The sequence below is a fragment of the Scyliorhinus canicula genome, chromosome 19 (genome assembly GCF_902713615.1).
Source record: "Scyliorhinus canicula chromosome 19, sScyCan1.1, whole genome shotgun sequence".
NCBI lineage: Eukaryota > Metazoa > Chordata > Chondrichthyes > Carcharhiniformes > Scyliorhinidae > Scyliorhinus > Scyliorhinus canicula.
This window is the reverse complement of record NC_052164.1, coordinates 42,736,452-42,751,862: the sequence shown is the minus strand read 5'-3', so window position 1 is coordinate 42,751,862 and position 15,411 is coordinate 42,736,452. Positions and strand designations below refer to the sequence as shown.

Genomic DNA, 15,411 nt, shown 5'->3' with positions numbered 1-15,411 from the left:
ATGACATCAGCCACTTCCACCTTCTGAGAAATTGTCTGAATGTTTTAAAGCAGCCAGTGAATGTTGCACAAGGGTTCATCAAGTGATCCTTTAAGTCAGCTCAATGAACATAGCTCATTAAGAGCGCTGCACAGGAAGAAAGGGTGCAGTCGCCCTTTAGTCATCGTGACACATTCATATGGAGCTTTTAATCAACTAATTTTTAGAGGTTTAAGACTTCCAACCTTCCTCAGCTTGTATTCATCGTACATGCAAATTTCATAGGTGCCAATTCTTGAACTGATCACGGGGAAATAACTTTTTTTATCCCACATTAAAAATATCACAGCTTGCATTTCCTATCTATGCCATTTCACTTCCTGCTGTCATATTTTCATCTCACCCGTGTGTCAGCCTTTTCTGTAATAAATTACGATGACACAACTATAATAACAGAAGCCCATGTAAACTCATCACATAGATTGCACCATCAAGCTTCCAGGTCCCCACACCTCTCCCAAGGGCTTTTTGTTTTTCTCTCAATAACTCAAATTTTTAACATCCAAAATACAAAAACCTTATACATTTTACAATAATGAGCAAATGTATCCACTGTGTTGTCTTTTAATGCTTTGTTAAAGATTATGCTTGAAGGCCAAAGCTTCATACTAAAGTTGACTGATAGTTGATACTTCTGCCCAAAGCAGTGAGGCTTTCAGAATAAGTATGTGTATTGCATATAATTTCCGAGGTTGCCGTCGGACCAGACAACTAAAACAAGCAATTTTATTTATTTTACCCCACTGGTTACTTGTGAATAAAACAAAAAAAACAAAATATTCTGAAAACACACCGAGGCAAAATCCAGCACTTTTTAAAAACTGACTCTGTGAGTCAGAAAGAAAATTACAATGACAAGCCTAGTTGTGGCCTTATTTAGTATTTGATATGTTTGAATGAGAGACTTGGGTCGCGGGGGGGGGGGGGGTGTGCACGGAGATGATAGGTAGACTATCATCTGTATGTAATATGATGTAGTTCATCATCACTGTAAATTATATAATCCATGATCTGCAAGTTTATTATAAGTTATCTGTTTTACTGTTGTCGTTCTAGCATCCGACCAGCAGGTGCTGTGTGTACAGAGTCCCTGGACCCGGATGCACCATGTGTTCCTGCAGAAGGTGTTTGTAAGGAGTTTTAAAAAATATATATTTTGATTCTCTTCCTTTTTCACATTTTCCCCAAATTTACACCCAACAATAAACAATCATCAGTAACGAATGTAATGCCAATCCCCATATCATAACAACAATCCCATCCTCCCACCAAACCCCCAAACATTAACCCGCATGTTAACATAAACAAATGACAAAAAGGAATCAGGAATCGCCCATAGTCCCCATTAACACATAGACTCCTCCCCCAACCCTCCCAACACCCCCACCCCCCATGTTTGATGTAATCCAATTTTCAACGTCAAGAATTTCAGCAGGCCCCCCCCCCCCCCCGCCCCCCGTCATGCCAGGGTGGAGGGGTTGATCTCCACCCCAAAAGGATGGAGCCTTCAGGCGATCAACGAGGCAAAGGCTACAACATCTGCCTCCTCACCAGTTTCCAACCCCAGCTGGTTCGACACACTAAATATGGCCTCCCGAGGGCCCGGGTCCAGTTTCACGTGCACCACTTTAGAGATTACCCGATAACCTCCTTCCAGTAATGCTCCAGCTTTGGACAGGTCCAAAACATATAAACGTGGTTTGCGGGCCCCCCCCCCCCCCCCAATGTTCACACACATCCTCTATCCCCTCAAAGAGCCGTCTCATCCTTGCCCTTGTAAGGTGTGCTCAATACACCATCTTCAGCTGTATCAGCCCCAATCTCGCACACGAGATGGAGGCGTTCACCCTCCAGAGCACCTCACACCAGAACCCCTCCTCCATACCCTCTCCCAACTCTTCCTCCTACTTTGCCTTGAACCCTTCTAACAGTGCCTTCTCCTCCTCCAAAATAGCCCTGTAAACCGCCGACACTACCCCCTTTTCCAATCCCCCTGTCATCAGCACCTCCTCCAGCAATGTGGAAGTTGGTTCTACTGGGTAGCAAAGTCTCCTTTCTGGCAAAGTCTCGAACCTGCACGTATCTAAATATTTACCCCTGCTCCAACCTATACTTCGCTCCCAGCTCCTTCAATCCCGCAACCAACCCCCCCCCCCCCCCCACAAAGAAACAAATCCTTTAGTGTCCTAATTCCTTTCTGCTCCCATCTCCGATAATTTCCATCCCACTTCCCTGGCTGAAATCTATGGTTCCCCCGAATTGGCATTTCCCTTGACCTTGCCCCAACCCGAAGTGCTGGCGAAACTGCCTCCAAATTCTCAACAAAGCTATTACTACCGGACTCCGAGTGTCTCCCCGGGCCGTTGGGAGCGGCGCTGTTGCTAGTGCCTTCAATCCCGACCCCCTACACAAACTCTCCTCCATTCTGCCACATTGTGAGTCAACCCCTCTGACCCAGCTCCGTACCTTCTCCACATTCGCCGCCCAGTAATAATACATCAGGTTTGGAAGACCCAAACCCCCTGCCTGCCTTCCTCTCTGTAGCAGCACCTTTCTAATTCTGGCCACCTTCCCTCCCCATATGGACGAGGTAATCATCCCTTCAATCTCTCTAAAAATGCTGTTGGCAGGAAAATCGGCAGGCATTGAAAAATAAACAGGAATCGCGGCAGCACATTCATTTTAACCACCTGTACCCGGCCCACCAGTGACAGAGAGAAACCATCCTACCTTGCCGGACCAGCTTTCACCCTCCACACCAAACTAGAAATGTTGTACCTGCAGAGACCCCCCCCGCAATCCCGAGCAACCTGCACCCCCAGGTATCTAAAGTGAGTCCCTGCCCTACAGAATGGCAGCCCCCCACCCCTGGCCGAGACACCACAAAATATTCACTCGTCTAGATTTCATTTGTGCCCCGAGAAAAACCCAAACACCTAAAGCAGCTCCAGTATTCCGCCTATTGACACACTGGGTTACGACACGTATAATAACAAGTCATCGGCGTATAATAACAAGTCATCGGCGTATAAGGACACCCTATGCTCTATCCAGCCCCCACCCCCCGCACTATCCCGTTACATATCCCCAAACCTCTGAACGCGATGGCCAATGACTCAATCGTGAGTGCAAACAGCACTGTGGACATAGGACATCCCTGCCTGGTCCCACGGTGGAGAGGAAAGTATTCTGAGCTGATGTTATTTGTGCAGACACTGGCCCTCAGCTCCTTATATAATAGCTTTACCCAGTCCACAAATCCGGGTCCAATTCCAAACTGCTCCAGAACTGCCATCAAGTACCCCCATTCTACTCGGTCAAACGCTTTCTTGGTGTCTAATGCCACAACCATCTGTTTCCTTCTCCGCCGCCGGTGCCATAACCACGTTCAGTACCCTCCTAATATTCAAAGAGAGCTGCCTCCCTCTCACAAATGCCATCTGATTTTCACCAATCACCTTCAGGTGGCACTCTTCTAGCCTACATGCCTGTACTTTTGCTAATATCTTTGCGTCCACGTTTAAAAGTGATATGGACCTATAAGACCCACACTCGTTGGATCCTTATCTTTAATAAGTGACAGGTAAATCGATGCCTGCCCCAAAGTTTGTAGTAAAATCCCCCCTTCCCTATCGCCTCCTTAAACATCTCCACCATCAGTGGTACCACGCTATTTTTGAATTTTTTTATAATATTCCACCGGAAACCCATCCGGCCCTGCCACCTTCCGCGACTGCATCCTCCCAATCGCATCTTTTATCTCCTGCTCCACTATCGCCCCTCTAATGTAGCCCTGTCTCCCTCCCCTAACCTCAAGTACTCCAGCCCATCTAGAAATTCCTGCATCTCCCAGCCTTCCTCAGGTGGCTCTGACCTGTACAACCTCTCATAAGAATTCCTTAAAGACCTTGTCAATCTGATCTGGAGCTACCACCAACTTCCCTGCCCTGTCCCACACCTGGACAATTTCCCTTGCTGCAGCCTCCCTCCAGAGCTGACCCGCCAACATACACCTCAGTTGGAGTACCGCCTTCCTGGTAGATAGTTGGTCAAAGCTCGCCTGGAGTTCCTTCCTCTTTTCCAACTTCACTGAGTCCCTCTCTTCCGCATACCTCCTGTCTACCTCCAGCATCTCATCTATTACCCTCTAACATTCCAACCTCTCCTGTCTTTGAACGAGATCACCTCACCCCTCACCACCACCTTTAAAGCCTCCCAGACAATTTCGACACCTCACCGTGCAGTTAAAACGTACATATTCCATGATTACTTTTTCAATTCTGTCACAGAACACTCGGTCCCCCAATAGTCCCACATCTAACTTCCACCCTGGGTTCTGGACCATCCCCTCCTCCAGTACCATATCCACCCAATGCGGAGCATCTGATACTGCAATTGCCGAGTACTCCGACCCTTTAACCCAAGACAGCAGCGCCTTCCCCACCATGAAAAAGTTGATCTACGAGCACACCTTATGGACCGCTGAGAAAAACGAGTACTCCCGCTCCCTCGGGTGCAGAAACCTCCAAGGAACCACCCCTCCCATTTCCACCATTTGCCCAGCCAGCGCCCCCCCCCCCCCCCCCCCCCCCCCCGGGGGAGGTGGGCAAGGGGACAAGATAAAGGGGAGCACTGAGGTCAGAGAGAGAAATGGGTTACCAAAGAATGTCTTATTATAATTTTACTTGAATTAAAAAAAAACACCAGCTGAATTAGAAAACCAGTCAATGGGCAGGCACAGTAGCACAGTGGTTAACACTGCTGCCTCATGATGCCGAGGACCCAGGTTCAATCCCAGACCTGGTCACTGTCTGTGTGGAGTTTGCAGATTCTCCTCGTGTCTGCGTGGGTCTCACCTCCACAACCCAAAGATGTGCAGGGTAGGTGGATTGGCCATGCTAAATTGCCCCATAATTGGAAAAAATACAATTGGATGCTCTAAATTTATTTAAAAACGAAAACGAGCCATTATCTCCACTTATTTTGTTGAAATTTCAAATGGATCAATGATAACTGGTTGACATCAGTGTCTCAGAATGTCTAATTTCTGAGGCCAAAGAGGGGAGACAATATTAACACGATGGTTAGCGCTGTTGCTTAAGTGCCAGGGACCTGGTTCGATTCTTGGCTTGGATCACTGTCTGTGCAGAGTCTGCACGTTCTCCCCGTATCTGCATGGGTTTGCTCCGGTTTCCTTCCACAAGTCCCGAAAGATGTGCCTGTTGGTGAATTGGACATTCTGAATATCCCCTCAGTGTACCGAACAGGTGCCGGAGTGTGGTGACTAGGGGATTTTCACAGTAACTTCATTGCAGTGTTACAGTGTTAATGTAAGGCTACTTGTGACACCAATAAGGATTATTATTATTAAGTGAACAGATACTCAATCCAAATATTTATTTTTCTATTGTTCTGGGGAAGCCATATAAGGTTTTGAACAGTGCGGAAACGTTTAGTCAACTAAATGCCTTATTGATCTATTGAGCTATCTGAAAGGTGTTCCTACTGACCCAACTGGAAAGTCTGGTCATCCAACTCCAAGATCATCCTTGTTTTGGAAAGTGATTATTTTCAGTATCAGGGAAAAGTGCATTTCACTTTTCACCAATACAATCGAGAGAGATTCCAGTTCTGTTAAATACAGGGGAGGAGTTTTCTTCGGCGCGCTGCTACAATCCCTGTACCTAATCTCTCCCTGGCAACTATCTGAGGCGGAAGCAGATTTGTTTTAAATCCTGAGCTTCTGACTATATAATTGTACCATCACAAAGCCACCGACCTCCACTTCTGTAACAGGGGCATCATCCCTGCCCCAGCTCATCTGCTGACCCTTCCAATGTACTTCTTGGGAGCCTCCCATGCTTCAGTCTCCATAAATTGATGTCATCCAAAACTCTGCTGTCCATGTCCTAATATGCACCCATTCTCCCATCATCCTTATGCTCACTAACCTAGGTTGGCTCCCAATAAAGCAGTGCCTCGATTAAAAAAATTCTCATCCATGGCTTCGTCCCTTCCCATCTGTGAATTTAGCATGGCCAATCCACCTAACCCGCATATCTTTGGACTGTGGGAGGAAACCGGAGCACCCGGAGGAAACCCACGCACACACGGGGAGGACGTGCAGACTCCGCACAGACAGTGACCCAGCCGGGAATCGAACCTGGGACCCTGGAGCTGTGAAGCATTTATGCTAACCACCATGCTACCGTGCTGCCCCCAAATGTTCCATCATTTGTAGCCATGCCTTTAACATTGCTCCCTCAGAGTTTAACGAAAGTAGTTTTTAACACTGACCACCGGAGGCTGCTTCCTGGATTGAATCTCTTATCAAACATTGATGTTGGGGAACAGTAAAAGCCATACATACAATGTCAGATTTTTAAAATCCATTAGGCAACTAGTTAAAATTCCTAGCTCTTCTACGGTCTTTGGTATTCAGATGTTACAATGCAAATACATTCAATTGTCAGAACATAGATGAGCTATCACAAACCACAGATAACAGTTTCCATTCAGGAGTTAGTTTATCTTGATCTGATCTAAATTAATTTACTATTGAATGCTAGCAAGTGTTTGAATGCTATCAAGTGTTTAAAAAACTTTGATATTCTAGCAAAATGTGCTTATCTCACCGAGTTTACACTTTTCTGTTACTTTACTTGTGCTTATATGAGTGTTCAAATTAAACTGTAATTTTTTTAATGTTTTGATTTAGTAGCAATATGCTCATCTCACGGAGTTCACACTTTATCTGATATTTTGTCATCATCGGTTTCTCTTTGTTATCAAGGATGGCCATTTCTTACTTGCATGGAGTCTTTTATTGTGTGCCCTAACATGGCCGTGGAGACCAATACAGATCTGTATGGTTTTCCACAGTTCAAGGATGAATTGTCTGAATTTTATTGGGATAGTTGTCTTTTTACTTTGCCTTTTGCTGCTCTGAGGAAACAATGCCATTACTTAAGATTGCTCAGTTCTTTTGTGCATTTTTCTCCCAGTCTATGGTGGACATGCCACATTTCCTGAAGTTTTCCCTCAAGGAGTCTTTAAACCTCAGTCTCAGCTACCTGGCAGGGAGTGTACAAGTTGAATAGTGATTAGATGATCGCCTTCGGAATTCGAATCACACGTCATGTGTAGTACCTGTCCACTTCATCTGAACTGGGCTCTGATGATGAGTGCTTTAATTCCAGACATTTCTGCTGTCAATGTTCTTCACATTTGATGCCCATGATGTTCTGAATACATCTCATGTGGAACCTGTCCAACTGCTTAACATGTTTGGAGGAGACAGTCCATGCGTTATAGGCATTATAGGGCGTTAGCTATTATCGCAGTCTTCTACACAGCAACTTTTGATACCTTGTTTCCTCCACAGTCTCTTGTGTAAATAGGAAAAGGTTGAACTTGCTCTGGCAATTCTATTTGCCGCCTTGCTGTCAACACAGGCATTTCTGGAGATTGTACTTCTGAGAGAGGTGAAGTTCTCTGCAGATCTCAGGCTTGTGTTATTGATAGTTAAAGAGGGTAGAGTATAGTCAGAAATCGATGGTGGTTGGTAGAGTATCTCGGTCTTCCTTAAGCTGATAGTTAGCCCATAGTCATTAGTCTCTTTTACAAACAGTCCACAATCCAGTGAAGGTCGTGCTCACAGTGCGACACGAGAACACAGACAGCAATTTACGTATCGCCTCTATGATATCTTAGTTGAAGATTTCAGTCTTCTCAAGTTGAAGAGATTGTCATCCATTCTGAAATAATGGACATTCCATCAACATTTCCAACAAGTGCCCCATAAAGCAGGCAGCAAAGAATATACTGAAGAGCACAGGAGTCATGGCAAACCCCTCCTTCACACCATTGGTTACATCAAAGGGGGGCACGCATGCAACACAGTCAGTGTCTCTGTCCATCACTATCTTGAGCCTTCTGTATTAGGTGTACAGCTCCATCAGGACATCCATATTTGGCTAAGATTTTCCACAAAGCCTCTCGATTTATTGTGTCAAGGGCCTTTGTCAGGTCAATGAATCAACAGTAGAGCCCCATTTGTTCTTCACGGCAGTTAACTTGTATTTGCTGAAAGGTGAAAATCATGTCCCAAGTGCCCAAGTTTCCGGAACCCTCGCTAACTTTCTGGCAGTACATGTTCTGCTATGTGGTTTACCAGTCTATTGGGTAAAGGTTTTGCTCGAGTCTTATCAGCTCTAACAATTCCTCTGTGGATGTCACATATAGATTTTTGTCCTTTTCCTTTGTACAAATGAACAATCATGGCATCCTTGAACTCATAATTTTTCATATTTGTATGATGCATTTTATGTTGGTCTATAATGCACAAACTTTATAAGCTATACACTGAATGTTACGGGTGCTGCTTTATTGTCAGCTTGTTTGTCCTGGTGTTTGAGGTTACACGAGGAACATAGAATCGTCAAGTATTAAAATAGGGTCATATTGGAAAAACATTTGGAAATGCTATTGCAAAGTTTCACCAATGCCCGCTGGTGAGTAAACAATATGAATAAAATAGGTGATTTTCCCAGGTATCATAATATATGGATTTAAAGTGCCTCTTCATGCAGGCAGATGGATTTGTGCACCTGTACACCATGTATCATTACAGAGAAGGGAAGGTGAGAATTTACTGGGTCTCCAATGATGGTGGATGGGCAGCACAGTGGCTAGCACAGTTGCTTCACAGCGTCAGGGTCCCAGAATCAATTCCAACTCAGGTCACTGTCTGTGCGGAGTCTGCACGTTCCCCCCCGTGTCTGCGTGGGTTTCCTCCGGGTGCTCCGGTTTCCTCCCACAAGTCCCAAAAGACATGCTGTCAGGTAATTTGGACATTCTGAATTCTCCCTCCGTGTACCTGAAAAGGCGCCGGAATATGGCGACTAGGGGCTTTTTACAGTAACTTCATTGCAATGTTAATGTAAGCCTACTTGTGACAATAAAGATTATTATTATTCGTAGCAGTAATTATTATTTAAAAGAAGCCATTTGGGCAGCATGGTGGCACAGTGGTTAGCATTGCTGCATCATGGCGCTGAGGTCCCAGGTTCGATCCCAGCTCTGGTCACTGTCTGTGTGGAGTTTGCACATTCTCCCAGTGTTTGCATGGGTTTCGCCCCCACAACCCAAAGATATGCAGGGTAGGTGGCTGGCCACGCTAAATTGCCCCTTAATTGGAAAAAAAATTGGATACTCTAAATTTACTAAAAAAAAGCTGTTGTTAAGTGCGGCCTCAACATATACTAAGACATAGGTCCTGTGTCAAGAGTTCAGCTGGAGTACTGTGTACAGGTCTGGGCACCACACTAAAGGGAGGATGTGAACACACTGAAGAGAGTGCAGATGATGTTTGAAAGAAGGGTTCCAGGGATGACAATCTTCAGCTATGAGGATAGATTGGTGATGTTGGGACTGGTCTCTTTGGAGAGAAGAGGACTAAGAAGAGATTTGATAGAGAAATTCAAAATCATGAAACGGCAGGACAGGGTATCTAGGAATAAATTGTTCCACTTGTAAAAAGATCAATAAATGGAGGGCACAGATTTAAACTGATTTGCAAAAGAAGCAAAGACGATGCGAGAAAAACATTTTTTACACAGCAAGTGGTTTGTGTTTGGAATGTATTGCTTGGAAGTGGTGGAGGCAGGTTCAATCAAGGCATTCAAGAAGGCATTAGATGATTACGTGAATAGATACATTATGCAAGGGTACGGGGTAAAGCCAGGGGAACTACGCTAAGCCTTGTTTGGAGAGCTGGTGCAGATACGATGGACCAAATGGCCCCCTTCTGCACAGTAACAATTCTGTGATTCTATAAGTTACTCAGCCTTTCAGTCTAGGACAACCCTCATCCTAGGAACCCATCTAGTAAAGCTTTGCTGTACCACCTCACGTGTAATATATCCTTTCTTAAATATGGAGACCAAAGCTGCACACAGAGCTCCAAGTGTGGTCTCACCAAAACTGATGCTGTGGCAAGTATTCCTCATATTTGTACTCTAACCCCCTCCAACATGCTACCCATCTTCCTAATTGCTTTCTGTACCTGCATGGTAAGTTTTTATGTTCCTTATACAAATATACCCAAGTCTCACTGAACATCAATGTTCACAAGTTTCACACGATTTAAAAATTATTCTGCTTTTCCATTCTTACGACCAAAGTGAATAACCTTAGATTTCCTACATTTTTCTCATCTGTCACCTTGCTGCTCACTCACTTTACTTGTCTGTTTCTCCTTTCAACCTCTTTGTGTCTTCCTCACAGTTTACATTTCCATTTAACTTTGTAATGCCTGAAAAATTGGATACATTATTCTTTATCTCTCTTTCAGCACAGTAGCACAAGTGGATAGCACTGTGGCTTCACAGTGCCAGAGTCCCAGGTTCGATTCCCCGCTGGGTCACTGTCTGTGCTGAGTCTGCACGTTCTACCCGTGTGTGCGTGGGTTTCCTCCAGGTGCTCTGGTTTCCTCCCACAGTCCAAAGATGTCCAGGTTAGGTGGATTGGTCATGCTAAAATTGTCCTTAGTGTCCAAAAAAGGTTAGGAGGGGTTATTGGGTTATGGGGATAGGGTGGAAGTGAGGGCTTAAGTGGGTCGGTGCAGACTCGCAGGGCCGAATGGACTCCTTTTGCACTCTATGTTCTGAGTTATCAATTGAGATTGTAAATATGAGGTCCTATCACTGAATTACAAGGCACTCCACTTGTTGCAGACTTGAGAATGCTCTGCTTATCTCTATCCTATGCTTCCTGTCCAATAACTACTTTTAGAGTACCCATAACTCCATTAGCTCTTACCGTATCTTTTTATGATGTAGCACCTCACCAAATGTTTTTTGGAATTTAAAGTTATTGCATACTGGTTCCCCATTTTCTACCCTCCTGGTTACAACCTCCAAAAAAAAATAATAAATTTGTCAAATACAATTTCCCTTTTGGATTAAACCCTTTCTTTGTCAAGAATACTGGAGAAACGTGGAATAGAAGTTACCGCATCCAGTGTTCAGTGTAGACTGACTATACTAAAGAATGCAGCTGGAATTATTGCACTGGCAAATCCTTCAATGTCCGAAGGTGTTCCACTGTCAGGTCACTCATGTAGTTAGGCCTTAATATGGTTCTCAATCTTCACTTTCTAACTTTTGCCTTAAATATAAAGTGGAAGAGAACTTTAGGGATAGCATTTAAAACAACTTCTTGATCTTAACAATCACAAATAAATGATTTTGGCTTCAGGATGTGGGTGTAGAGATATCAGAAAATGGCTTATTTATATCACCAAAGCTGATTAAATTTCAGTCTTTCTCTGGACTATTGCATCCACCATCAACTTTGGAAAGATCACTTTTAGTCACATTTGCACTGAAGATGTTTTGAGTCAAGCTTAATTATGTTTGATGCATCAAAATTATGACCACCTTTACAGCATGGCAGTTACAAATAGTTAGAAATTCCTGATGGCCAGTACCTGAAGGAAGAATCTAGAGCCAGTCTTTACTTGGAAAAGATTTATTCAAAGTGACCATCTCCTCAGTCCACTGAACTCAACTCCTGTGTCAGTTAAGTGTCTCTTTATATGTACTCAAGTAACCATCTCTCCACCTGTGTTCTCTTAACTTCAATTAATTCAATTAATACAATTAACAAACAGTACCAATGCATAATTCAGGACAGGCTGAATGTCTCAAAACTTAAATCAAGACGAAGTGGGCAGAAATAATTAGTCATACCTAATTATGAAAAGCACCAATGGATGAATCATTAACAATAACTTCCATTAGTACAGCAATTCAAATATAAAAAAAATGTAAAAGTCTTTAAACTTCTCTGCTCTCGAAAGATCATGCCAGCTTCACCAGTCTCTCTATGTAGCTGAAGTCCCTCATCTTTCGTATCATTCTAGTAAATCTTCCAGAGGTTCATCAAAGTTGAGCCTAACTTCCTTGCTTTTGTACTGTATTCATGAAACCAAGGATCATGCATTTTTTTTAAAAACATCCTTTTCAACTTTTCCTGCCATCTTTAAAGATTTATGTAGATGAGGTTTGGTCTTCCTACACCCTCTTTGGAATTGTATCAGTTTATATCGCTAATCCTTATTCCTCATTCCAAAATGCACCACTTTCACACTTCTCTGCATTAAATTTCATTTGGCATATGTCTGTCCATTTTATCATCTGTCTATGTCCTTCTGAGATCCACTGCTATGCTCCACACTGTTAAATACATTTCCAACTTTGGTCTAATTTTCAATTTTGAAATTATATCCTGCATACCCACGACCACGTCACTAATATATACCAAGTGGTCCTACCTAATACTGACCCTGGGTGGGCATTACTTTATACATTCGTACTGCCCAATAAACAATTGTTCACCACCACCGTTGATATTCTTCTGTCCCTGAGATAATTTTGTAAGCACTGCCCATTAATTCCACGGACTTCAATTTTGCTAATAAATGCCTTTTGAAAGCCTGGACCAAATGCACTACCTCCATCAACCTTCTCCATTACAAAATTGACGAATAATTACCTTCCGGCTGGAGTAATGTGCATGTTTTTGCAGTTTGGTGTTCAGAGCATCTAGGAACATCTTATCGGTGACCTTCCCCACATTTACACAGGCGTCATCAAGAATTGAAATGATACCCTTGTGTTGTTGTTCCACCAAATCCACAATGATCTGATTGTTAAAGTAGTCGATCTGCAGAGAGGCCAAATAAAGAGAAAGGCATTTTTCATTTAAATATTCAGAATTTAGTCAATTACATATGCAACCTTTAAGCAGCAATCAAAATGATCAGAATGACCACATCATAAAAATTTGAAGTGGGAATAAGGTGGAGTAAGAGATCATATTTATTTGGCAAGGCAGCTATCTGCCTGGACTCTATTCAAAGAAAAGTTTTAGCAACTACTGAATTATTATCTTCTCAGCTGCAATGCAGAGTTTAAGGGCAAGGGAGGGACAGGAGTTAGAGGATTCAACGTATTTTCAGAAGGCTAATGGTTCAAGTGGGCTGCAGAAAAAGCAGGGGAGTCCTGGATAATAATTATTAATATCACAAAAGCTGGTTATCATTAATCACACTGCTGTTTTGGGACCTTGCTTTGCGCAGTCTTGTGCTGAAATCTGACTGTGTTGAACTGCCAACTCTGAGAGATATCCGGGAAGAGAGGCATGGAAAAGGGGTACTAAGTCTAACTTCCAACTACGGAGTGGGATAGCTTGATCTTGGCTTCAGACAATGCTCGGCACAACATCGAGGGCTGAAGGGCCTGTTCTGTGCTGTACTGTTCTATGTTCTATAGAGTTCAAATTTAGCTGCAGGGTCACACTTTGTACTGAAAAGTGATGGAATTCACTTTGCTGTGAACTGCTAAACCCCAAACCTGATTAACTCAGCCTTAATTTACTCCCCAGTTGACAGGGCAGCCTGGATTTGTAGGCTGCCCAAGCATGATTCATGTAAGGATATGAAAAGTACATAAATGAAAGTTACACTGATGAAGCAGGCAGTGTCCTTCTGAAGCCCATCATTACAATACCCTTGGTAGGACCTTGGCTTATACAAGTGACTTATAAAGGAAGAATAAGTATTAAGTTATGAACAAGAACATCCCATTTCCCCAGTACCTCATTACAATTGGACATGCATGCACAGAAATAAAACTGTTCTGTTCCTTACATGTCTCCAAGGGATGCCTTCACGTTGATACTCTTCCTGTTCCTGCTTCAGGACAAGTTGTATGAAAAGCTGCTGCAGTTTCTCATTGCAGTAGTTAATACAAAACTGTTCCAAACTGCAATGTACAAAAATACAGTTATCATCAGTAATGTTCAGACTTGGCTATTTTGTTGCTTTCGTCAATTAAGTTTTGTCATGGTCATTTAGAACACATTAAGAGTGGAAATAATGGTGGGGGGGTGGGGCGCATGATGGTGATGGCGCAGTGGTTAGCACTGCAGCCTCAATGCATCGATTGCCTGGGTTTGAACCCGGTCCCAGGTCACTGTCCGTGTGGGGCTTGCACATTTTCCCAGTGTCTGCGTGGACCTCACCTCCACAACCCAAAGGGCAGGTGGATTGGCCACACTAAAATTGCTCCTTAATTGGAAAAACTAAGAAAAAAGAGGAAATAATGTAGACTCTTATGATGTGACTGACCCGTACCACTCAAATTAAATTTGTCTAGTTCTGAAGATGGAGACTAAAGCTACAATATAGCTACACAGTTGCTCATCATTGCCCATGCATCCATTTTTCACGTGAAAGCCTGAACATTAGATGTTGAAATGAAAGGACAAACTGTCACAATTGAATTTTTTCATTCATTCATAGGTTCAAATCGAAAAGCAAGCTTCAGTAATAGTGACCATGAAATAATTATCAATTCTTGTAAAGACCCATCTGGTTCACTAATGCCCTTTAGGGAAGGAAGTCTGATCTGACCGACATGTGAATGCAGACCCACAACATTGGGATTGACTCTTAACTGTCCTCTAAACCTTCAGTTCAAGGGAAACTAGAGTTGGACGCCAAATGCAGGCATTACCTGATCCCATGAAATAATAAAGAAAAAGTCCAGAATTATTCTTCGCTGCCGAGGATTTACTTCTGTTTTTTTTTTCCTTTTTTCAGCCTGGTAACATCTAGCCCCTGAACTTTCCCTCACAGTATGAGCATTACTGGAGATAGCCATGTTATACAACTGGCCCCATCTACCCTGCTTCTGCTGAAAGTTCTGCACCATCACCGACAAAAACAGATTCATCTCTGCGGCACTATTTCGTCTTCCCATCGGAAAAGTAAATCTTACACCACCGTTTTTCGGCCCGCCAACCTCAGTAAAGAAATTCCCCATGGGAATTTGATTCTGGACCTCACATGAACCAATATTTATTTTCCCTGTGGTCACTGTACTGTAAAACCAGTTTTTCTCTATCCCACTCTTTACTGTGCATGTGCGGATGGGGACATTGCAATTTTTGAATGTGCACAATGAACTAATCTTTTTGGGCTAATTCTACCTCGAGTTTGCTGTGGAGTTATAAGTAGGAGAGTCATATCAACCCACTGTTAGCACACAGGCTGTTGCCATTGTCTCCAAGTGAAAACATCTCACGTCTTCTCCCCAGTGAAACAATCTGGGTCCACTTTAATCTCTAACAATCAAACCACCCAGACTTGCGGTCACGCTGACTTCAGAACAGGCTACATTAACCCCTTTAACTAAAGGCACAGTCCCAAAACATAACAATCTTATAACCTCATAACTAGAACATTTTCCAACAGAAACCAGTAAAGATGGCAACAGAAAGCATAAGACAAAAATTAACTAATTT

At 43.3% G+C, this 15,411-nt stretch overlaps 1 protein-coding gene across 3 annotated transcripts in view; it reads right to left on the bottom strand.

Annotated features, from left to right (window-relative positions):
- The window catches only part of myo1d (myosin 1D), a 711,487-nt gene that overhangs the window by 495,945 nt on the left and 200,131 nt on the right, over positions 1-15,411 (bottom strand). For all 3 annotated transcript variants that reach the window (XM_038778976.1, XM_038778977.1, XM_038778978.1), the window contains exons 10-11: positions 13,754-13,868; positions 12,598-12,768 (exon numbers count right to left, since the gene is read on the bottom strand). In XM_038778976.1, coding sequence (XP_038634904.1) covers positions 12,598-12,768; positions 13,754-13,868 — 286 coding nt within the window. The remainder of the gene's footprint in view (positions 1-12,597; positions 12,769-13,753; positions 13,869-15,411) is intronic.